This window comes from Tachysurus vachellii, chromosome 12, assembly GCF_030014155.1.
Source record: "Tachysurus vachellii isolate PV-2020 chromosome 12, HZAU_Pvac_v1, whole genome shotgun sequence".
In the NCBI taxonomy this organism is placed as follows: Eukaryota; Metazoa; Chordata; class Actinopteri; order Siluriformes; family Bagridae; genus Tachysurus; species Tachysurus vachellii.
In genome coordinates this window covers 12,404,138-12,428,971 of record NC_083471.1, presented here as the reverse complement: position 1 = coordinate 12,428,971, position 24,834 = coordinate 12,404,138, and the positions used below count along the sequence as shown (strand labels likewise).

Sequence of the window (24,834 nt, the reverse complement as noted above, 5' to 3'; positions counted from 1 at the left end):
AAGCATTACAGCCATATTATTATTATTATTATTATTATTATTATTATTATTCTTATTCAGGGGGGCACGGTGGCTTAGTGGTTAGCACGTTCGCCTCACACCTCCAGGGTCGGGGTTCGATTCCTGCCTCCACCTTGTGTGTGTGGAGTTTGCATGTTCTCCCCGTGCATCAGGGGTTTCCTCCGGGTACTCCGGTTTCCTCCCCCGGTCCAAAGACATGCATGGTAGGTTAATTGGCATCTCTGGAAAATTGTCCCTAGTGTGTGATTGAATGAGTGTGTGTGTGCCCTGTGATGGGTTGGCACTACGTCCAGGGTGTATCCTGCCTTGATGCCCAATGACGCCTGAGATAGGCACAGGCTCCCCGTGACCCGAGGTAGTTCGGATAAGCGGTAGAAGATGAATGAATGAAAGAATGAATATTATTATTCATTCATTCATTCATTTTCTACCGCTTATCCGTACTACCTTGTGTCACGGGGAGCCTCAGGCGTGAACCGAGGTAGTGATCTCAGGTGTCATTGGGCATCAAGGTAGGACCCATCGCAGGGCACACACACTCTCATTCACTCACACAATCACACACTACAGACAATTTTCCAGAGATGCCAATCAACCTACCATGCATGTCTTTGGACCGGGGGAGGAAACCGGAGTACCCGGAGGAAACCCCCGAGGCACTGGGAGAACATGCAAACTCCACACACACAAGGCAGAGGTGGGAATCGAACCCCCAACCCTGGAGGTGTGAGGCAAAGTGCTAACCACTAAACCACCGTGCCCACCTTTATTATTACCATATAATATCAAAAAGATATTTATAGGTTTTTTCTTGTCACCATCACCTCAGACTCATTAGATAAATGTTAGAGAAAAATAGTTTTTATTTTCAACTTTAAAAAAAAAATTTATTCTGTTTCTATAGTTCTGTAAAGCTGCTTTGAGACAATGTCAGTTGTTAAAAGCGCTATACCATAGGTCACTAACAGGCGGACCGCGGTCCGGGTCCGGACCCAGAAGCTGCCCAATCCGGACCCGGACCTACAGCCAAAACTAAAGGTTATGATTTAAAACTTGACGAAGCGCTTCTATTTTAACCGGCGCAGCTTTTGCAGTCTTTGCGGTAAAGGTAATGGAAACGCACTGACCAATCAAGTCTGTGCGTTCCTGAAGTAAACACTGCGACTCAACAGTGCAAGACAGATGAGAGAGAATTAGAGTAAAGTTACACATGAAGTAGAAAACAAAAGGAGAGAAACAGGCGAGTGAGATGGAGAAAGGGAGAGAAACAGACGAGTGAGACGGAGAAAGGGAGAGAAACAGACGCGTGAGACGGAGAAAGGGAGAGAAACAGACGAGTGAGACGGAGAAAGGGAGAGAAACAGACGAGTGAGACGGAGAAAGGGAGAGAAACAGACGAGTGAGACGGAGAAAGGGAGAGAAACAGACGAGTGCAACGGAGACTGATTTCTGTTCACACGTCACACTTCACCAGAATGTCTCATATTATGAGGCATTGTGAAATACCATTATGAGACGACAAAAATTTTTTTGAACAAACATATCCACTCTAATCTGAAGACAGCGTCCCTGAGACAGATTTCCCAGGTCTGAAGGAAGTAGCCCTATACATCCTGACCATGTTTGGCTCTACATACAACTGCGAGGCAGCTTTCTCTACAATGAACATAATCCAAACTAAATATGGTTCCAGGCTCACTAATAAGCACCTCCACATGTGTATGAGAACGGCCCTGACTCCATTCAAGCCCAGGTTTATCATCCTGCCAAGCCAAGGTAGAGCTCAGTTCTCTCACTGAGATAGAAAAGGGAAAGTTCATTCATTCATTCATTCATCTTCTACCGCTTATCCAAACTACCTCGGGTCACGGGGAGCCTGTGCCTATCTCAGGCGTCTATCACACACTAGGGACAATTTTTCCAGAGATGCCAATCAACCTACCATGCATATCTTTGGACTGGGGGAGGAAACCGAGTACCCGGAGGAAACCCCCGAGGCATGGGGAGAACATGCAAACTCCACACACACAAGGTGGAGGCGGGAATCGAACTCCGACCCTGGAGGTGTGAGGCGAACGTGCTAACCACTAAGCCACCGTGCCCCCAAAAGGGAAAGTTAAACACTTTATTTAAACATACACAATTTTCACATTTTATTTATTTTCTCTTATTTTGAAATGTAGCCTTTTATTTATTTAATTAGAGAACATTATACATACAATCATACATATGTTCAGTTCTATGTTACGTAACAATAAATATTGTCAAAATGTTTTTGAATTGTACTGAATTTATTTGATTTGACAGTCAGGTACTGATTGCTTGCAGATGTTGATACAACTACTAGGCTACTTAAATATATATCACACTAACTAGTTAGACATTATGATCTTCCGGACCTTTGCTTCAAGAAACTTTCTCTTACTGGACCTCTTTAAATTTTAGTTGAATACCTCTGCGCTATACAAATAAACTGAAGCGAATTGAATTGAAATTTCTTGAGCTTTCAGTGCACCAAACACCATCCATCTCTCTATCTACAGTGCTTCCGGAAAGTATACACAGTGCTTCACTTTTTCAACATTTTGCCATGTTACAGCCTTATTCCAAAATGGATTAAATTCTACAAACAATACCCCATAATGACAACGTGAAAGAAGTTTGTTTGAAATCTTTGCAGATTTATTAAAAATACAAATTGCCCATTACTTTGTTGAAGCACCTTTGGCCTCAAGTCTTTTTGAGTATTTTCTCTCATTATTCTTTGCAGGACCCCTCAAGGTCCTTCAGGCTGGATGGTGAGCCTTGGGGCACAGCCATTTTCAGATCTTTCCAGACATGTTCAATCGGTTCCAAAGTCTGGGCTCTGGCTGGGCCACTCAAGGACATTCACCAAGATGTCCCGTTGCCTTTTCTTTGTTATCTTGGCTGTGTGTTCAGGGTTGTTGTCCTCCTGTTGGAAGATGAACCTCCGCCCTAGTCTGAGGTCCAGAGCTCTCTGGAGCAGGATTTCATCAAGGATGTCTCTGTACATTGCTGTATTCATCTTTCCCTTGATCCTGACAAGTCTCCCAGTTCCCGCCACTGAAAAACATCAGTGATGGCATTGGCCAGGTGATAAACAGTGCCTGGTTTCCTCCAGACATGGCACTTGCTTTTCATGATAAAGTGTTCAATCTTGTATCATCAGACCATAGAATATTGCTTCTCATTGTCTGAGAGTCCTTTCGGTGCCTTTTGGCAAACTCCAGGTGGGCCATCAATGTGCTTTTTACTGAGGTGAGGCTTCTGTCTGGCCACTTTACCATACAGGCTTGATTGGTGGAGTGCTGCAGAGATGGTTTTTCTTCTGGAAGGTTCTCCTCTACACAGAGAAAAGCTGGAGCTCTGTCAGAATGACCGTCGGGTTATTGGTCACCTCCTTGACTAAGACCCTTCTCCCAGATCGCTCAGTTTGGCTGGGCGGCCCGCAGGAACAGTTCTGGTGGTTTCAAACTTCTTCCATATACGGATGATGGAGGCCACTGTGCTGATTAGGACCTTCAATGCTGCAGAATTTTTTCTGTGCCTCAATACAATCCTGTCTCAGAGGTCTACAGACAATTCCTTGGACTTCATGGCTTGGTTTGTGCTCTGACATGCGTTGTTAACTGTAGGACATAATATAGACAGGTGTGTGTCTTTCCAAACCATGTCCAATCAACTGAATTTACCATATGTGGACTCCAATCAAGTTGTAGAAAGTAGAAGTATCAATGGAAACAGGATGCAACTGAGCTCTATTATGAGTGTCATGCAAAGGCTGTGAATACTTATGTACATTTTGTTTTTCTTCTTTTAAAAGTTTAAATGAAGAATCGTCTGCTTTCAGTTTTGCCATTTCCAGTTTTTAGCTTTAGTTTTGCACAAAGAAAATCCACAAATTACATCACCGATTTTGGAAAAAGCCAAAATAATGTTAATTATGGGAGAGTGGCGACGTTTGCAACAATTTTTAGATTGCCTCCAGTTTTTCAGAGAAAGTTTGTATTGGAAAGCCAAAATTTGAATGCATGAAATCTCAATCTGTCAGATATCCAGCAAAACTTTATTTTATTTTATTTGTGGACAAACAAGGTCTTCATAAAGTTACAGTTTTGTTTCAACTGCTTACACACAAAATCATTACTTGTCACACAAGTTCTGAAACCTGACACTCAAACACCAGAATCACACACCAAATCTGCAAAACCATGCACCAATTCTCAGTTAAATAGAAAAAGGTTCAATCAAAACTAAAACACTAAAGATTTACTGAAATACTCTGAAACTTATGTGATACGTCTGTGAACTTCTGTGTGTGTGTGTGTGTGTGTGTGTGTGTGTGTGTGCGCGTGTGTGTATGCAGTTAAATTGAGGCTAGTAAACTGGAAAAGACATGTTCATGTAATGATGTCGATGAACCAACGTGTCTGCCACCACACCTGGCAACAATATTTTCTGTTTTTTTTTTTGTGCTTACCTAGTACCTTGCAAAGATTGTCAAAAAAAACTGGAAAACATCCGTTAAAATTTATGGATCTGGATGAGCAGGTAGGTTACTGTATGTTATGGGTACTGTAGGTTACGGGTGCTGTATGGGAAGACAGAACTACCTCTTCATAAAAGCCAATAAACAGTCACGACTGGCCATGGAGCTGTCATTCCAGGTTTCAGGATAATTACAATGATAATGCACAGCCAGCAGGAAGGAAAACTGACAAACCTGAAATTGGATGAAAATGAACACCTAGACAGTATTTAATTTCTTCTTTACTTATTTTATTTAACTGTATCTTATTCTCCCTTTTAGGCTTTTTTACTCTGTTTTACTTTAATACATAACCTCATTCAATACTTTCTTGTATACATACACTTGTTTTTATACCTTCCTCTTGCTTACCTCTTTGGTGCTCTGACCATAGAATAGATCAGATGCAGTTTTTAGGTATTCTGCAAGGACCTTTTCTTGCTGTTTAGAAAAGAACCTCCTGTGAGTCCAGTACCCTGCTGATGCCTCGTCTCCTGGGCCTAGTTTCTCTCTTTTGTCAATAAATCGATAGAGGGTTGTGTGGCAAATGGCAAAGTCCTTCATGTGTTTCCTTTCTCGTGGCATACTGAAAACAAAGAAAAAACATTTTTTAGCAGTCAAAGACATGCTAAGATTTCAAGTTAATGATGATCCAGTGTTTGATATTCAGATTATTTTTTCTGACAATTAACTTTTAACTCATTTTAATTTTAGCATTAATTTGTAACTCCCAAGCTGATTCTGACTTGAACTTTGATCACCTTTGCACTTTGTAATCAAGATAAAGATAGGATCTTAAAGGCAAACATTAACCACTGACCTACTCTCTGTACAGTAAATCCTGATAAAAAAACTTTTCCTCAAACACCAGAAGAGAGAATTCTGTAGCAACATTTCCGAGGCAATACAAATAATCACTCTTTAGAACCACGTCGAGCAGAAAAGCATTTCAAAATTTCAAAATACAAAAGCAGGACCGGTTAAAGTTTCTTACATCACAAACATTTCTGTACATCATTCCTTACTCTGTGTATATTTATTGATTTGTGTGTAAACATTTTAAAGCTGCTCTAATTACATGGTAGCCAAGTGGATAAGGTGTTTGATTACCAAATAGAAGGTTGTGAGTTTTAATCCTACATCCAACAAGCTGCCAGTGCTGGCCCCTGAGCAAGGCCCTCAACACTCAATTGCACAGTTGTAAGTCAAATGTAAGTCATTCTTACATTTGACACAGCACAGGCTCCCCGTGACCCGAGGTAGTTCGGATAAGCGGTAGAAGATGAATGAATGGATGAATGAATGTTTCTTTGTACCACAGCCCTGCTGAAATTCTTCGTTCTGATTGGTCTGAAAGCGTTGATGATTTTTTTCAAGGATGCTGACATGGTAGACATGGAATCTACAGGGTCAGCAATAAACTCAGAGTTAAAGCTGTGGGTATATTTCGAATGTGTGAAGAGTGGAATATGGAAGAGTGTGAAGCGAGCATGTAGAAGATATCATACAGTGTGTTCGATGAACATTATAATTGCTGCCTGCTGTTGGGGATATTTATAGCATGAGACATTTATGGCATTTAGCAGACACCCTTATCCAGAGTTTATTTCAAATTATACAACTGAGCAATTGAGGGTGAAGGGCCTTGCTCAGGCCCCCAGCAGTGGCAGCATGGTGGACCTGGGATTCAAAATCATGACCTTCACCTTAACCACTGAGCTGCCACAACCCCCCACAAACATTATAACTGCACAATGCAGTTTGTTTATGAGGTTTCTCTCATTAAGAGCTTCTCCATACCGTTATGGAGGTGGTGTCTAATAACAGCTCATTTTACCCTTTTCTTCTTCTTAAGGGTCTAAAAGTATTCTTATTGCTAGTATTAATAGAAGAAAATACAGTATGAGGGTGCAAATCATTTTTGCAACACCAGTGAAACTATATTGATTGAATCAAACAAAGGAGTGACTAAAAAAAAATCACAAGATCTGAGATCTAAAAAAAAAAAACCCTTCTACAAGCATTTCTAGATTTGCTTTTTTTGTTTTGTTTTTTTGTCACATGGCTTGTTGCAAGTTTCCCCAAACAATCACAAAAGGAAGTGGCTTTATATAGTTCTATTTGATGTGATCTCACTGAAAGTAATTACACACTGTCATGAGGGAAATCCTCAGGATCACATATCTCAGAATTTTCCCTATTGTTTGCAAATTTAAATAAATCTTTTAAACAGTTTTAAAAAGGAGGCCTTATTGTTCATCACTGGATATTTTATTTTATTATATCTTTTATTCTGTCTTATTGGATAGATATCTTAGTGTTTTATTTGTTTTGGAAAAAGCATTGTACATGAATTTCAAGTTCACCATTTCATCTTTTTAAACTGGAATGTTAAGAAAAAGAATTTGATTAGATTTAATGTTTTTCCTCAAAGAAGCAAATAATTGTACATGTATATAATAAACTTTATCCAGTAGCAGCTTCTTACTTAAATAAATGATACTTTTTTAATATCATTTAAATCAATTATTATATGAAGCAGAAATCAATCGGTCAGAAATCAGAAGTGACAAAACCTTTAATACTGTGACAAATTACAGAACATAAGTAATTACAAGAAAATCTGGATGAAAATGCTAATCTTTTTTTTTCTTTCAACGTTCAGTCACTGTACATGACATTCAATGCAGAGTTGAAAATTAGTAAAAAAAAAAAAAAAAAGTAGTAACGCATAAAATATGGTTTTATCCAGATGTTGCTCTTCACTACTGATGCCACAGGAAGGTTGTGAGTTCAAATCCCAGAGTGCCGTTCAGTCACTGATGTATCTCCAAGTAAAATCCTTTAACTCTGAACTGCTTGGCCCTTTGCGTTAACTTAGCAATGTTTTCTCAAGCAGTTAAAACTCGTTCACTCTGCTGTATGTTCAGAGTTCATGATTCGCCATGTTAGCAATGATAAGGTTCACTGCTAACAGACAAGACGTCTCCTTATTTTTCAGTCTCCTCAGAATCACAATCGTTGTCCATGTCACCAAAGTCATCCAAATCATCCAGTTCATCCTCCTCATCTGTGAGATGTGCTTCTCGATTTTTTCTCCTGTTTATTTTTGGTTCTACTTCCTCCACTTCCTCGTCTTCCTTTTTGTCCAGCCTTCAGAAGGACAAAAAAGTGTTATAATAAATATCAGATAAAATCTCATAAAAATCCATGCTTTTACACTCTATGACAGCGAGACAAAAGTCCAGTTGAATTTTTAAAACAAACTACAGTGATGCAGTACACAATGTCTCCACTAGCGGGCACTTCATGTACATAGTTCAGCACTTCTTAAACACACCTGACTCCACTTGTCACCATCATCTCATCATCAAACCCTTTGACATTAAAAAGGTGTCTAAGCAGAAAACACACTCAAGTGATTATAGAATGAACAACCACATAGATACACCAACTAAGTATTTAATGAAGAAGAATAAGAAACTTTCCTATAAAAGCACATTAGAAATAAGAAAATTTATTTCCTATAATTAGAAATAAGAAAATTTCTGATTGGTCATCTGGAATGTCAGTCAAATAGCTTCTTGGCTATGCTTATTGTTAGAACATACCCGAGTCTGAAGCAAAAGCTAGTATGTGGTTAGAGATACGAACATCAAAGCACTCATCTAAAGCATCCTGTCATACTCCATCACCGTCTGTTACGGCAAAACCAACTCACACACCACGAGATAGACAGAAACGGATTGTGTGTCAGGCTCCTAAAATAATCAGATGCGATCTTCCATCGGTGTAGTAACTGTACGTCAAATACATCCAGCTTTAAAAATGTCCTTTGACCCCTCCCTCATAGCACAACTCATATTACAGTCTGTTCCATCTGCCTAATGATTCAGATACTCAAGTAAAACAAGCTGCTTCTTTCATTTTGCCAGCAGAGGACTCAGCTAACGGCAATATAGTCATTACTTGGTACTGATGTAAAGTCATTACTCATATAGAGAGACATTTGCTTAGCTACATTTTAATGAGGAAATAATAATCTTCAAGCTACATGTTTTTAGTGACGGAAAATTTATGCTACACAAAACCCAAGGACTGAATATCAGTAAGCTGTTCTATGTTTACAGCTTGTACCTGTGACAGATCGTTTATTTTTACAAAAAGTGCGAATATTTTTTAATTACACTGAGCTGTAAGATACTCACGGAATGACCACCTCTTCGCTCTTCCCACATTTAGCACACAGCTGCAGCTGGAGTGCACACGGCCTGCACATGATGTAATACGCATCCTTCACTGACTTCTGCAGGCATTTAACACTGGAGGGCAAAAGAGCACAGGCACATTAATGTTCATCATGATTAAAGAACGTGTGACATTCTAACAATTAGCAGCAATATTCGATCTCTTGCTTGTCTTTCGTAATATGAGGAAAACATTCCGCACTGAACAGCGAAATAAACATTCACTTCATTTCTCCTAGGGAATTTTAGCTCTCAGCAGATGAATGCTTTTTAAAGGTTTTAACATTGACAGCAGGTCAGAAATCAACATAATTCCCCTTTGCTTTTCATTGCACTCTCATCACTGTGTTGCATTAGTGCCACCCTGAAATGTAATCGCTTTCCATTCATAGACTTAAGCACTACTCGAGGCATAGCTGAATGAGACAAACGAATTACGTTCGTAGCTTCTGAATGTCTCGTTGTTTCTGCGTTATTCCTAATACAGTGAACCCAAAAAAATATAAATAAATAAAACGTCATTTTAAACTCCTGATGATACAGAAGGACCTTGGAGTTATCATATTTCTTAGATTTCATTCACTAAGGTGTAAAGGCAGGATTTATCTAATGATTCACAATGTTATATTTCATGGTTCTGATTTTGAGTGTAGAATGTTTTCCTTATATCATAAATGAAATATTCATCTGGGTATCATGTTTCTCCTAGATGGATTTAAATACTATAAATCTAAATGCTCATAATCATGTTTAAAAAAAAAAAAAAAAAAAAAAAAAAAAAAAAAAAAATTATTACAGATTAACTAAATAGGTAATGCAATTTGTTCCCTTTTCGAATTCTAAGATAGATGTGTTAGGAACAAACAAAATAAATAAGGGGTGGCAGTGTGTGTAATGTTGCAGCCTCAGAGCTTCAGGGTCCCTGTGCAGAGTTTTGCAAATTCTCCCGGTGTTCACAAGGTGTTTCCTCCCGCTTCCCAAAACACATGCAAGTATGCAGACTGGGTTGACTGAATTGTCCCTGGGTGTGTGAAGGTGTGCAATGGAACTGCCTTTCTCCTGCCTTTCTTGTGCCCAGTTCCTGAGATTAGCTCTAAATCCACTATGATCCAGATGAGGATAAAGTGGTTACAGAGAGACGGAAAGTTCCGGCTGCATCCCAATATCCATACCATACTGTCTGGTTTGTTAAAACAATAATATATGTTTTTGATGGTATGTGGTAACTATGGTATCAGAAAGAGGTACCTACCTGTACTGTAATATTATGAGCTATGTGGGGACCATGATCATGCTAAAAAGGTAAGTATAGTATCCCTCTAAGCTATGTGGTAACCATGGTAACGTATTAATTCATCAGAGTACATAAAAAGTGCAGTGTAGGCACGTGACTCCTGTATGTTTTAACATGCTAAAACACTGCGTCCTAAATTACTTTGCTCAACAGTACTTTAATACTAAACGTCTCCTCGCGTACAAAATAAAAGTCCGCGTGTCTCACCATTTGCGAGGTTGTGTTAAAGACTTGTACTTATTGTATTTAACCTTCCACTCCAGGACGTCTTTACAGCGCTGACACACACCATCGTGCACTTTCGCGTTGGCTTTCTGAATAAAAAAACAAAACAAAACAGAAGAAAAGCCATCAGCTGATACGGACTAGCTTCACATGCTAACAGTTAGCTCCTGAGCTAACGTATCTATCATAGCCGTTTACCTTCACTTGAGGACTCGCGCCATGTTTATCATTTTTAAAAGCAGTCGTGTTTTGATATTTTTGGCCTCGATTTCGAGACCCGGTGCCTCTCTGAGAACTCATTTCCGACTGTGTGTCAGTAATGTACTAAACTTTAAAAACGAAATAGTGTAGTATAAACGGTTGTCAGAAACCACATGGACTTGACGTAATACACCAATACCCGAAAACACTGAACCAGCTTTTACGACAAACCCCACCTTCTACTCCGCGATTGGCCAAAGATGTAGCTTAGCTATCTTTTTTTCTATATAAGCGCGTCAACTCGTCCGCCATATTGGAAAGGGCTTTGACCAATCCGGCTGTACTTTATATACAGTGTTCGCACTTTTGGTGTTTTACTAACTTGTATTAGTAATTCTAATTAACTATTAACAATCGGATGTCATTATTTTCCAATAGAATGTCCAGAATATTTTTTTCCCTCTTTTACCACAGCAATGTGGCAACAATTACATTATTCTTTAATAATGAATATGTCATACTTTTGCTCTACAGCATTTAAGTTACATTTAAATCTTTCTAAAGTCCACGCTAGTCCACGACATTTCCCTTTATCCCTTACATATTCGATGCTCTCTCACCAGACTCTTTTTCCTTTCATTGGAGTTTTGCAGCTTGATGTTTGACAGAAATGCAGCTTGTCAAGTTATTAAGAAGCCTAAACACAGCATTGTTCTTCCTGTGTTGGAAAACAACAATCCCGAATTCACACCAACACAGAAAAAAAATAACAATAATAATCAATAATCAAAGACGTTTTTTGCGCCAATTATAGACAGGACATAAGAATAAAAGTCTAGCACAAAACAAAAACTAACCATAGAGGAAACTAGAGGAATTTTGTTTTTCAATGTATTTTTAATAATGAATTTACTCTTGTTTATACTCAGGTTTGTTTTCCCTACTGTATGATGATTGGTTACCACAGAGCCACTCAACATCATTGCCTTCGTCTCATTTGTTGAAAGCGCTGTCAATCAGATGACGTAAACATCCGGTATTTCCGAAGAAAATAAGAAGAAACCGAAGGAGCGGAGCGGCGTCTCTTCGGTTGGTGCTGGATGTTCACTCGGTCGCTTCGTGAACGGAAACCGCGTAGTTTCTTTTTTTCCTTCACACCGGACTGCTTTTAGTTGTTATAGCCGCATCCAGTCGGACCACATGTTAATGATTTCTGAGCAGTTCGACCGGCCGGAGGTTCGTCTGAAAAGGTTAACGAGGCAGCGGCGCATCTCCGCGTCCAGAACGAAGTAGTGACGAACCGGTTCAGAACCGAGTGATACCCGGCTCACGATACCTGTAATACCGGATCAGTCGATAAACCTGATTTAAAAAAAAACAAAAACAAAAAAAAAAGAACATTACAATAAACAGTGCCATCAGTCATCATTTTACTCAACAGGAATATACAGTGTACAGGTATGTAATCAACTATAACCATATAGCCAAATGATTTACATCTATACAAATGAAATACACACTGATCAAATATCAAACTGGAAAAGCCTCTGTCTAAAGTCTGCTTTATTATAGTATGAGACTTTAAAAAGAGCATCCTGGCATCAAAGTCTCAGATTTTTAATGTAAAAAAAATAATGTTAATGTTGTTTTTAGTTTTTCTTAATCACAATATTGTGAACAACTTCATGGTTGGGATTGAAGATCAGATTTAGATTGTAAATATTAATTTAATGTTTTTAAATTGTCCTAAATATTTAGAGAACTGTTAAATGAAGGTGTTTTTATAGCTGCAAGACTTCAGGAAGCAGCTATGTCAATCATAGCCTTAAATACTTAGACTAAATAAAAAATAAAAAGTCTTAAAGATGTTTGGCCAAAAATAAATCTTTTCTTTCTTTTAAAGTCACTAAACTTCAAACCCTTAGTCCTTTTGGATAAGAAGGAAATGATTGTGATTAGATGGTTAGACTTTGTAGTTTTATATGTTTTTATATACCTTTCCATGTAATAAACCATGATTCGTTGTCAGATCAGATTGGACACACTTTTGGATTGGACATATTATATGTTGTAATAAACATTTCAGGACAGATGGAGTGGTGTATATCCCCAATATTATGACGACAAGAGCTTAATGACAGCTCGTCACTCGCGATGACGTCACAGTCTGGTCGTTGTGTCTTTGTGGTTGGGTTTATTTTGTTTGTTTGTTTGTTTTTTGTCTTTTCTCATGTTACTGTGATGTTGAGCAAAACTAGGTGACCGGAGCTCCGAGGATTAGCGTCACAGTAATTCCACATCTGCGTTCTCGATAGTTGTCCGGTTTAACACCAGGAGCGTTTGGTGTGATGCTCTAGATCAGAAAGAGGATGATACTCGTACTTGCATTTGATTCTGTTTGGTGTTAACGTGCTGAATGTTTTTCAAAATAACAACTTTCCCGCTCCTCAAGATAAAGAACATATTTCTCTCTAATCCTCAGCGCTGTGCTGAAAAAGGAACACGTTCTTTCTGCTCCACAGATCACAAGATCACGTGTCATGGACGAGTTTCCCTGATTTCTGACTCTGACTCTTAACGCAGTCAGCAGATATGACGCACACAGCCGTGCCTTCAGGGCAGGTTTACACACTTTCAGTTTAATTATGCTGGAAACCTGTGTGTTTGAAGAGAAGTCACTAAATGGTCACATGACCTCAGTTCTCTAGACTCAGTGGGATACGTATGCATCATACCTTTTTGGAAGGAGCAGTGCAGACTTGTGTGCCTCGGGATAGACAATTAGTCCATCAGCCAGACGTTAGGGCAGTCCGAGTTGTATCATGGACGTGACGTGTTTTAAAATCACGTTGACTTGCAAAGTGTCTTGGTGTATGCACAAGCTCAACAGCCACATGTCATCACGCGAGTTCCTCATCACATGACCTGCACTGAAGAATGGAGGGCAACATGCAGAGGGACAGGAACGAGGCAAGAGAGCTTTTAAATACAACAACAACTGAATCATTTGTTTGAGGAAAATGTCATCAGCACAGAATGTTAGGCTTTCTCTTGTAAAGATTCACCTTCATCTTCACTCCTCCTTCATCTTAACTTCTCTGAACATGTGTCATGATCCTCTAACCAGTGCTGGGTGACATCACTGCATACCCTCAGCATCACACATTTTCTGTTCTGGTGCTCAGTTGTGATTAAACTTTTTTTTTTCCACAGCTATTAAACTGGAGTAAAAAACATGGTGGGGAAAATGACGAAACTAATCACAATGTTTCTACAACACAGGTTACACGCCATGATATTTAGCCATCAATAAAAATAAATAAATAAGAAGTAACTGTAATAAATAAGAATTAATACCCATTCTTCCCTTTTATTTAAAAAAATCATGAAAAACTAAATTGGTAAAAAAATAAAAAAAATTAGAAAAAAATAATTTTGCGCAAGTTTCTATGGAAATTCTGTGGTATTCCTCTATGGAAATTGTGTAAAATTTAACCAGTAAGTTTCACATCAGCTGCACAGTGTCTCTTTATTCTGAATAAATAAGCAGCAGTCTTTTTTCCTGATGGAAACTCGCGCGTGCTCCTCTACTGATTATAGCCGTTTTATCTGACTCGCATTATTACCGACTGCATGTTAACAGACAGATAAAGTGTTTCTATAACCCAGGGACTGTCACATTCTCAAATCTGATTGGTTGATTGAATTTTTTTTATAGAGGAAAGAAGGCAAATCACTGCTTTAGATCGTTTAATACTTGTTCCTAATATGTTATAATATTTTTTTGTTTATTTAAATCACTTATTTTTTAAATGATTTCCTCTGCTTATTTTAATGATCCTGTATTACATTAACTTCATCATACAGTACATTTACAAAAATACATTAGACCTTGCTGCACTAAAACTCTGTGGTTTGCATCATTTGCACACGAGTCACTAGGCCACATCAGCACATTAGTATAACACTACATGTGATTCTAAAGGTGTTTTCTCTCTCTCTCTTTCACGCTCTCTCTCTCTCATTCACTCACACACACAAACACACATCACGTCACGTCACTTATAATTTTTGCTTTAAATTGTCGCACGTCTCCTTTGAGGCTACTGAACTCCAGAAACGTCAAGTACAAGTAGCACGATGGAAGCCGGGATTATCAAAACTTTATCTTCAGCGTGAAGCTTTAAAAAGGTGTTTGGTGATTTCTGTGGCCAAATTTCACAGATAAAGGTGTTATTTTTTTTAACGATTTTAAAGATTTTAAAGATTTTCAAGCATTTTTTATATGATTGAATGATGCATTGTACTTTCCAACTCTTTATAGTTGTGTTTAACCTTCTGGATCGTCTGCATTCAGTAGCTTAGCGATATAAACTAGGGAGGCAAATGGGGCACACCGTGAATTAGAAATAGGTTCGGTTTAAGATCTTTACGTGGGTGAGGAGTCTGTTTGTAGCTACATATTAATGCATCAAGAAAACACTGGATAAGAGACTAATTCGACTGTGTTCAGCTGACAGAAAGAAACTCATACAAAGAGAGAAATGCCGCTTCCGCTGACTTTCTGTACGGACGAGAAAGATCTGTGCTCTTTCCCGTGACCTTTGACCCTGCGGCTAACAGCATTAGAGCCACAGTGCTGAATGTATTTGGCAGATTCCCATCACTGAGTTTATGATTAATTATAAATGAGCAACAGCTAAATTTTGGAAAACATCCAAGAAACTACAACATCTTGTGTTTTCAGAATTGATCAAAAATTGTTGACTTTTTCAATAATCTGTAGATTAAATGAGTTGATTAGGTTGTGAGTGTTGAGGATGTACTGAATGTGTCTGTTGTTGATATGGTGACGTTTCACAATAGGAGCGTGTGGTCACTTTGGCAGAAATGTGTCCCAGTCATCGGTGTACGAGTGTGTAGTGAACCAGAGTCCATATCAGTGCCTGAACTTGTGCACACCATCTAGTGAGTCATTACTTGAGGAGCTGATGTTGATCATTTTTTGTTGATGAACTTTGTTTGCTATCTTGTTTACAGAATGAATCACCTGTCACTGAGTGAGCTGTGCTGCCTGTTCTGTTGCCCGCCGTGCCCGAGCAGGATCGCGTCCAAGCTGGCGTTCCTGCCCCCGGAGCCAACGTACACGCTGCTAAGCGACGAGAGTGGCACACGCTGGACACTGCACCTGTCTGAGCGCGCCGACTGGCAGTACTCTGCACGTGAGAAGGACTCCATCGAGTGCTTTATGACTCGCACAGTGCGCGGTAACCGCATTGCCTGCATGTTCGTCCGCTGTTCGCCGAGTGCCCGCTACACGCTGCTGTTCTCGCACGGTAATGCCGTCGACCTTGGACAGATGAGCAGCTTCTACGTGGGACTTGGCTCGCGTATCAACTGCAACATCTTCTCCTACGACTACTCGGGCTATGGTGCCAGCTCAGGAAAACCATCTGAGAAGAACCTATATGCTGACGTCGACGCAGCGTGGCACGCCCTCCGAACCAGGTGAGTTTTTACCACCAATGAATCCTGCCACTAAGCTCCACCCCAGGATTTGCGGTGATTGTAGTTTGTCTGTAAAATTACAGACATGGAAGTCAATTTTTATCAGACATATATTTTTGCTTGTCCCAATCTGTTGTTTTTTTAGTCATGTTTTACATCTTCCAGGATTTTTTTTTTTTTTTTTACCAAAATGGAAATAAAAAATCGAGCACTTTCGCCTTTATTATTCTACAGCAGTCATTCTGAGAGTTAGGTTTAGGACGCTGGAGAAAGACGGATCTCCGGAAATTTAGGGTTTTATGAACCCTAATGTATTCTGTTTAGCTTCCCGCATTTGTTTATCATTTCTCATGAGGCTGTGTATCACTGACCTCCTGCTCCACCCACTGACCCCCAGGTCCCCCCAGCTGTAAATGTGATTGTACAGGGGAATGTTAACACTGTTTCCTGTCACGGTCACATTCGCACTGAAGAGAAATTGTTTGGGTTTTTTGAAAGCGTGCATCATAAAGGAGAAATATTCACTTCCCTATCAGAGAGTAAGAGGGTGAGCATGAGGAGCTTAAGAGATGCTTATACTGTAGGTCACAGGAACACAGTATTTCAGCTGGAAACAAGTGTGTTTGTGTGCCTGCCTGTGTCTGTGCCTGCCTGTCTGTCTCTGTCCTGGTGTCTCGCTGTCTGTCTTTGTCTCGGCGAATCGCTGTCTGTCTGTCTGTCTGTGCGTGTCTCTGTCTGTCTATCTCTCTGTGCGTGTCTCTGTCGGTCTGTGTCTGTCTGTCTGACTGTGTGTGTGTTCTGTCAGCAAGCACAGCTGTTGCTCTTCAACCCTGTGTGTCCTCATTTGACAAATCATGTCCTTGAGGCCCCACACCCCCAGCCACACACACACACACCCACACTTACACTTCAGTAAACAGTGAAACTTCTGATGTGTGATGTGTAGTTTCACCTGGCCCTGAATCATTAAGTAGCTTTTAAGAATGACCTTTTTTTCCGTTTGTAAAAAAATGTTGCTGTGGTGTTTTCAGATGCACTTCCTTATATGTGCAACAGTCAATATATATTTTAAAATTCCTTACTTATACAAATAACCAGAAAGATGCGAGCTGTAGAATGTGGTTAAAAAAACGCTTGTTCAATTGTTTGGAAAACTGACTTCTGGTCCAGAATTCCTGTTTGTGCTTGGATATGCTTCCTGTCAGTCATGGTATAGACACTATAATCTACAGGCCACTGTAGCTTATGGGGGCGGGGCATCATGAATGTGGGCGGAGCCTCAAACTCGCCTTGAACAGAAACCTAAAGCCTAATCTTCCTTAATGACCCTTTAAATTCTGTTTGTTTAGGGAAATGATTCAAATCTGGTGTTAGTTTTTGGGGATTTGTGGGTTTGAAGATGTTTTTACACCCTGAACAAAACCCACAGCTCTAGTATCAGTAAATTGTGACTGCTGTGACCTACTTTAAACTTTTAGTGGTAGTGTTAGACAGAATGTACAGTAAAGTACAGTGCAGTGCAAAAATATCCTGAAATGTACAAATTCTTATTCCTTTAAGTTCATTTCTGTTTAATATTCTGGAAAGTGTGTTGAAACCTGTATGTGGAGCGTCTGTCATAGATTTAGAGAGTTAGTGATGCTTTCTCTGACAGCTGGAGGAGCGACAGGAGCGCTCCACATAATGCATGTGATGTAACGTCTCCAAAATCATCCCATCACTGTCAAGAGACAGAAGGAAAGGCAGAGTCATAGAAGGAGAGAAAGAAAGAGTGAGAACATGCACACAGAGAGATGTAAGTTGGTTGCAGGTTACCCTGTCCTTGTTTTTCATCCACTTCAACCTTTATCTGGGTTTATCCTCCATTTTGGGTTTTTCCTCTGCTACATTCCAGCTTCGCACCGGATTAATCCATCACTCCGACACCAAGGGCCATAATCTGTACGAGAAAAGCTTGCATGCAAAAACTGGAGGCTTCAAGGGAACAGCTACGTCTGCAAATTGTCTCCGTGCGATGATGTCATTCAAGTTACACCACCATCTTTAAGGCGGAGAAACGTGAAGTTGTTCTACAAAGAGATGGTTAATGATGTCTCAGAACTTACAAACTTAAAATCCAGTTTGTAAAGATTTTGTTCGACTAGTGTCCTCTTTTAAAAAAAAAAAAGTGCTTGTTTAATGTCACACTGAAAAACAGGAAACTCTGTTATCTACACTAGGCTAGTCGTGCGTTACGTACTACATATACAGAACATAATCTCTACAGAGATCTCTAATCTCACCATTTTAAAATCCCCCAGGACAATCACAAGACTGCTCTCTATCCTCCCCTCATCTAGTTTATAGTGTTGACATGTACAAAGGGACACTGCTGGATATTCATTATGATAAAAGAATGTTTACTGTTTCGAGTAACGCAGTATGTCTTCCCTGTGTAAAAGATCTTGAGGACACCACATCAGTGACGAGGGAAGGTACAGTGTTCGTAGGACGCAGTGGGATGTGTGGTTACAGCAAAAGCAGCAATGTACGGGTTGTAACACTAACCCTGCTTCATCACATTGATTCGTTTCCTTTACCAGCGTGTCCTGTCGTGTTTTCTTCCTTACATATCAACTAGGGCAATTTGTGTCTTGTCCTTCCTGTGAGTAATATCTCTGCTCCCTACTGGAGGTCTGGGAATTTGAGGGCATGGCGCAGTGTTTTGCAGCTCCTAGGAATGTGCTGTGCTGGACTGAGACCAGTCTTGTCATTCCTGGAATCTGTTTGGAGCTGCTGTTGCGGGTTTAAGTCGCAATGGGACGTGTTTGGCTTTAACCTAGTTCTCATTCCCTGGTATTTCTCCAGGCGCTAGTATTCATTTTTAGTGTCATTTATTTGCATAGCACTTTTAACAATGGACGTTGTCTCAAAGCAGCTTTACAGAAGTTTAAAATTTACTTACTATATATCTCTAACATCTATCCCTAATGTGCAAGCCTGAGGAAATGATGGCAAGGGAAACCTTGATGGGTACCAGAAGGAAGCCCATCCTCATTTGGGTGGCATTGGACAGTATTACTTCCTTTGTGAATGCTATTGTGTCTGGTTAGTTCACTAATGCTCGTCCTTTATGTCTGCAATGTTCCCACAGGGCTATAGCTTTGTTGCATTCTCTGTGGTTTTGCCCTGTTGGGTTCGGGAGTGGTCAGCAATCCCTGTACAATGCCTGTTATGTAGTGACTTGCTGGTATCGTCTCAACCCATTTACCATGTGTTGAATTGTCTCTTGGCCTGTGTCATGGGGTCTGGTAATAGAAGGTGAAGATGGTGGAGTCAGATGAGTTAGAGGAGTTGGGCTGGATTTGAGCTGGAGGAAGTGGACAGAGGTGACAAAGATGGGAGTGCTGAAGTAAAGACGTAAAGTGTAGATAGTGGGGATAGGCGATGGTACTGTTGGTGGCTTTTGAAGGTGTAGCTGGTTGAATGGACACTGGATTCAGCTGGAAGATGGAGATGCTATGGACACTGGATTCAGCTGGAAGATGGTGTGGACAGCGGAGTTGGTAGATGTTTTTTAGTAGGTAATGGATGCGGTATCCACATTTCTGTTGTTTCTGTTGGGTTTGTAGACATGGGATTGCTGTTAACATGCGTTTAAATCCCATTTTCTCTCCATATTTGTTCCTTTGCAGTTGCAACATCCTGATGATCCTGATCCTTTATTTTTTTTAACAATTAATCTGAATTGAACTTTTAATCATATTAAAGGGACAATGATCTTGTGTGTTTTGTGTTTGACCGTAGGGTCTTTTTTTGATGACCTCATCACATTTGACAGCCTCCAGCAAACAAACTACTTTGTCAGGTGTAAAGATGAGACCTGGACCTTGGTGTGTGTGTGTGTGTGTGTGTGTGTGTGTGTGTGTGTGTGTGTGTGTGTGTGTGTGTGTGTGTGTGCATTCATGCAGTCAGGTGTGTCTTATAGCTCAGTGTATACAGGATGTGCAGTGTGAGAGATGGATCCACCCTGCTCCCTGTCTGGACAGGCGAGTCAGCGATGAGTAAGCAGGTGTGTCTGTTTGGACTGAACGAACACACACACACATTGAGCAACCTGCTCTCCAGCTACACATAACAGAGAACCCCTGTAGCAGCACATTGGCAGTGTGTAAGCGGCAGATACAGGTAGAGGAAGTCTCGTATGATCCGGAGTGTTCCATCTGCCACAACGGAGAGAGAAAGATAGCATCAGAGAGCAGGGAAATATGGCAGTGTGAAGAAAGGATAAATACAGAAAAGATGGAAAGGAATTTAGAATGAAAAAAGCGAGAGAGAAGGAGACGGAGAAATACAGGGACAAACGAGAGAGAGCAAAGTATGGAGAAAGATGTATAGCATGGAGAACAAGAGATCAAGCAAATAAGAGTGTTCAGACAGTCAGGAAAAAAGGGAAAAGAAGAGGGAAAGAAAAATGAAAGAAATATTAAAGAAGAGAAGCATTGAAATAAAAAGGCAAAACAGATAGCGGTAAAAGGAAAAGAAAGAAGCACAATGTAGAAAATAATGAATGAGACGGAAAACAATGAAATAAACAGGGAAAGCAGACAAAAAGAACAAAAAGAAAAGGTAGAAGCAAGAGATGAGAGACAAACCGAGAGTAAGAGGAATGAGTAAAGATGCAGAGCGTGAGAATGGAAATTGGAGACGGAGGAAGACATATTAGAGATATTAGAGAAGCGGTGGATGGTGGAGTCTGGAAAAGAGAGAGAAAGAGAGACAGGGATGGAGAAAAGATGGAAGGAGAGGAGGGAAGAATAAAGAGAGACAGATGGACCCTGAGCCACAGAGGGAGAGAGACGGATCAGGGAAAAGTCATTAAGGATGGACAGAGAGAAGGAAATAAACCACAAGGACTGACATGAGCACTTGAGAGAGTCGTACGAATGACAACAGGGAGGACAGAGGTGTGGAGTGCTGGTGAAGGCAGAGCTCAGGTCACTGGACTGATTTCCGATCCAATTTAATCGAAGCAGTTTTATTTTCATTCAGATTTTTCATTTCCGCCTGGTCTTTGGGGAGGAGCGGTGGGGGAGGAGCGGTGGGGGAGGAGTGGTGGGGGAGGGGCACGGCATGTCAAATATTGATCGGTCGCTTGGCAACCGATTTCCCAATGAGATGTGACGAGGGTTGTCCCCGTGACCTCCTGTCGAGGAAATAGGGGAGAGAAAAAAACCTGCTTTTTGTACTGCAGTTTCTCACAGTTTAGATCTGAAAGAGACTTTATGAATAAAACCCTTATAAATTCCCAGGCATGAGCATTGTGTGTGTTCTTGTCTGTAAGTGATTATACGCACACACACTCAACCAAATCTCAACCAAATAGAAGCTGTGTTTCTCACTGAAATCTGCTGTTCAGAGTAATCTTCCCCGTTTCTTTCACGTTGAGCGTGACATCTCGGCCACGTGGAACTCGTACTGCCATAAACAATAAAACACAAGAGGAAAACGAGTAAAGTCCAATCAGCAAGTCAGCCGCTTGTTAGCCACTGTGTAGCTTTCATTTTTAACAGCGACATTGACAATGTGAGAGACATTTTTATCAGCAGATCTGAAGGCAGATAAACTGTGTGATGTGATGGGAGAATTCCAGGAACTTCTTGGATTGCGAAGGAAAATCAACACCTCAATTATCCCTGCTGCTGTCACATAGAGAAAAATGTTATCAGAAGATCAGCAGAGATTCTAGTTACAACTCGTATCATTGGGAGTATCAGAAGTGTGTGACGGCTTCCTTGGGTGTTTAAGGTGAAGTGAAGGAATGTGCAAGGGATGATGACGAGTATGATAACAAGGTGAAAAATAACTCAGCGATTTGCTTAATCTGAAGGAAGGGTATGGAAGTGACATTGAAGGCCATGGTTTCTGGTTAGAGACGGTCAGAGATTTCTCCAAGTTTTGACACAATTTAGAAAATCGTCACAAATATCGATTCGCAATTTAAAAAACAAACAAACAAAAAAAACCGCTTCGCTCTGAGTAACAGGTCAACTAGGAACTTTGTTTTTTTTTTTTTCTCTAACAAACCAACGGCTTAAACTGATGACAGCAACAGGACAGGTTTGATTTCCTCACAGCCGTAAATCTAATAACAAACCGTGTAGGGGAAAAAATGCATCACAATCTCATGTTTTTGTTCCATGATACGAAGGTCGCAAAACCCGTTCTCGAAAGTGATTCTGAGTACAACCTTGTCACATGATGACCGAGAGATAGTGATGCAAATGTTTTCATTTTATTCTCCAACCCCAACATGCAGAGGGAATTATTTTAGTCTGTTATCAGATCAAACAAGATCTGAAAGAAGATGGCTTTTGAATCGGATTTCCATTTCCCGCATCATTTATTTTCTTTATAAATTATGCATATTTGATATTTTGGCTGCAGCAGGCTCATACTCAAGGGTGAGATTGACTGACTTATTTATTTATTTTTGAGATGTGGTGCTTCGCTTCCTGTCATGGTTCTCATGCCAACTGTTTGAGGTTGTTATAGCTGGGTGTAGGAAACTAATCTGAGACGTGAAGTAGATAAACTCAGATCTATGAGCCGTTGTGTCGCACGGCTGCTACTCTGACTGCGGCTGGCTCTTTATCGCTCGGTGTGATGTGCGTCTGTATGTTTAGTAACTATTTGCATGCCAAGCACAAGTGATCCTGAGTGGTAGTCAGTTATTAATCCCTGTGCATTCAGGAGTGTTAATGGGATTATTCAGATTCAAACATGTGATTTTGAATAAGTTTTAAAATTGAGGGGGATGATGAGACGACTGAGAAAGATGCGTTGTTTAATTGTGACTGTGTTTCATTTCCCATGTATGGTATTAAAGAGAGTTGTTGTGTGTTAACGGTCGCGTTTTTTTTCCGCAGGTATGGTATAAGGCCGGAGAGCGTCATAGTGTACGGACAGAGTATCGGGACGGTGCCGTCCGTGGATCTGGCCGCACGTTACGAGAGCGCCGCAGTCATCCTGCACTCTCCACTCACCTCAGGCATGCGGGTGGCCTTCCCTGACACCAAGAAGACCTACTGCTTCGACGCCTTCCCCAAGTATGTCCTTCCTTTCCATTCTCTTAAATCTATATTTAACACCATTAGAAGTCAATCAAATGGGCATTTTTTTTATGCTTTCTTTCTGTCCCGCAGCATCGATAAGATCTCAAAGGTGACGTCCCCTGTGCTGGTGATCCACGGCACAGAAGACGAGGTTATCGACTTCTCGCACGGCCTGGCACTGTATGAGCGCTGCCAGAGGCCCGTGGAGCCGCTGTGGGTGGAAGGTGCCGGGCACAATGATGTGGAGCTTTATGGCCAGTACCTTGAGAGACTCAAGCAGTTCGTCAGCCATGAGCTCGTCAACTTGTAGTACGGTGATGAACTCCGGACAGAAAAACCACACAGCTGCCGACTGCACCTTGCGCACTGACTACTGGGAACTCCACGGCAGAGTTTAGCTTTTTTTTTTTTCCTCTCACTGTAATACACAATGCCACGGAGTGATCCACACTGCCTTTGAGAGTCAGAGAGAGAGTCAGAGAGAGAGTCAGAGAGAGAGTCAGAGAGAGAGTCAGAGAGAGAGTCAGAGAGAGAGTCAGAGAGAGAGTCAGAGAGAGAGTCAGAGAAGTTAAGCATTTGTACAAGAGTTCTAGGTGTGTGTGAGTGAGGGAGATTAGTGCAGATAATTGTATATCTAATGATCCAGAACTGTTCTCACAGACAGATCATCACTACCTCTGTGTTTGGCTTGGGAGGAGGTGTATTTTTAAGCAGCATCAGTAGTGTGAGGCATGTCCTGATTAAAAAATGTATAAAAATCATTCCATTCAGAACACGTGGAGAAAACTGTTGGACAAAACTGGCACACGGCAGCTCCAGTTACAAGCTCCAGTCTTTTTATTTATTTATTTTCTTTTAGTGTGTGAAACTGTGACAAAGTTTGGTCTTGGTGCTGGAGTACACACTGTCTTGAACATTGTTTTCCTAACACACTTCAGCTAATTAATAGTGTGTTTGTGAGTGCGTGTGCGCGTCTGTGAGTGCGTGTGCGCGTCTGTGAGTGCGTGTGCGCGTCTGTGAGTGCGTGTGCGCGTCTGTGAGTGCGTGTGCGCGTCTGTGAGTGCGTGTGCGCGTCTGTGAGTGCGTGTGCGCGTCTGTGAGTGCGTGTGTTCGAGTGGGGGGAACTAAAAAGGTTTAGGTTTGGACACGTTGTATAAAACTCATAACACTGCTCTTTTAGTTTCTCCATCTGTGTAAAACTCACTGTGTACTACATCTTATAGTGTGTGTCTGTGTGTGTGTAGGTGTATTTCATGTAGGTATGTCTGCATCTGTGAGTATTGTGCAAACTGGGCGCACACTCAGGTTGATTTTTGATACAGGACCCTGCACGATTTGGTCGACATTTAGAAATTTGTGTGCACTGAATAGTGTAAAACAGTTTAATGTTTCGAAACTGTGAACGTTGCTCATTTGGTTTGATTTTCTGGATCAGTGAAGGCCGAACATTCAGGTGGAAACTTTGCAGGATCTGAGATGTTTTTGATCCATTAAACATTGTACGATCCGTGTAACGTTTTTTGATTCACTGAACTCTCTACACTCAGTGTAAGGATTTGGATCAGTGAACACTCCGCAATCAGTGGAGGTTTTGAGTCTGTGAATGCTGCACGTACGAACAGAAACAAAAACTCATTAGCATGAAGAGTAGAAAAATGTAGAATGAACAAACTCACTCAACCTGCTTTAAGCTGA

At 40.7% G+C, this 24,834-nt stretch overlaps 2 protein-coding genes and 1 long non-coding RNA gene across 3 annotated transcripts; 1 reads left to right on the top strand and 2 right to left on the bottom strand.

Annotated features, from left to right (window-relative positions):
• Positions 1 to 2,378: 2,378 nt before the first annotated feature.
• On the bottom strand, positions 2,379 to 5,288 carry LOC132854895 (uncharacterized). Its single transcript, XR_009649275.1, has 3 exons — positions 4,943 to 5,288; positions 4,523 to 4,765; positions 2,379 to 3,671 (listed from the first exon to the last, which is right to left on the bottom strand). It is a non-coding gene; the product is annotated as an uncharacterized LOC132854895 (long non-coding RNA).
• Positions 5,289 to 7,245: 1,957 nt separating this feature from the next.
• Positions 7,246 to 10,794, bottom strand: c12h9orf85 (chromosome 12 C9orf85 homolog). The gene is made up of 4 exons (XM_060883100.1): positions 10,535 to 10,794; positions 10,319 to 10,425; positions 8,779 to 8,892; positions 7,246 to 7,723 (listed from the first exon to the last, which is right to left on the bottom strand). The coding sequence occupies exons 1-4, from the start codon at positions 10,634 to 10,636 to the stop codon at positions 7,561 to 7,563; spliced, it is 486 nt and encodes a 161-aa protein (XP_060739083.1). The 5' UTR covers positions 10,637 to 10,794; the 3' UTR covers positions 7,246 to 7,560.
• A 768-nt stretch (positions 10,795 to 11,562) lies between these two features.
• On the top strand, positions 11,563 to 23,476 carry abhd17b (abhydrolase domain containing 17B, depalmitoylase). Its single transcript, XM_060883099.1, has 4 exons — positions 11,563 to 11,995; positions 15,578 to 16,045; positions 22,954 to 23,133; positions 23,230 to 23,476. Exons 2-4 carry the CDS (start codon positions 15,579 to 15,581, stop codon positions 23,447 to 23,449), a joined length of 867 nt encoding a protein of 288 aa, XP_060739082.1. The 5' UTR covers positions 11,563 to 11,995; position 15,578; the 3' UTR covers positions 23,450 to 23,476.
• The last annotated feature ends 1,358 nt before the right edge of the window (positions 23,477 to 24,834 follow it).

What these genes read in the sequence shown, in the direction of transcription:
- abhd17b (XM_060883099.1), top strand. Translation starts at nt 15,579, where the DNA reads ATGAATCACCTGTCACTGAGTGAGCTGTGCTGCCTGTTCTGTTGCCCG. An exon ending in TGGCACGCCCTCCGAACCAG is followed by an intron (nt 16,046 to 22,953) that starts GTGAGTTTTTAC and finishes TTTTTTCCGCAG; the next exon opens with GTATGGTATAAGGCCGGAGA. An exon ending in TGCTTCGACGCCTTCCCCAA is followed by an intron (nt 23,134 to 23,229) that starts GTATGTCCTTCC and finishes TCTGTCCCGCAG; the next exon opens with CATCGATAAGATCTCAAAGG.
- c12h9orf85 (XM_060883100.1), bottom strand. Translation starts at nt 10,636, where the DNA reads ATGAGTTCTCAGAGAGGCACCGGGTCTCGAAATCGAGGCCAAAAATAT. An exon ending in GCGCGAGTCCTCAAGTGAAG is followed by an intron (nt 10,426 to 10,534) that starts GTAAACGGCTAT and finishes TTTTTTATTCAG; the next exon opens with AAAGCCAACGCGAAAGTGCA. An exon ending in TTAACACAACCTCGCAAATG is followed by an intron (nt 8,893 to 10,318) that starts GTGAGACACGCG and finishes TTTGCCCTCCAG; the next exon opens with TGTTAAATGCCTGCAGAAGT.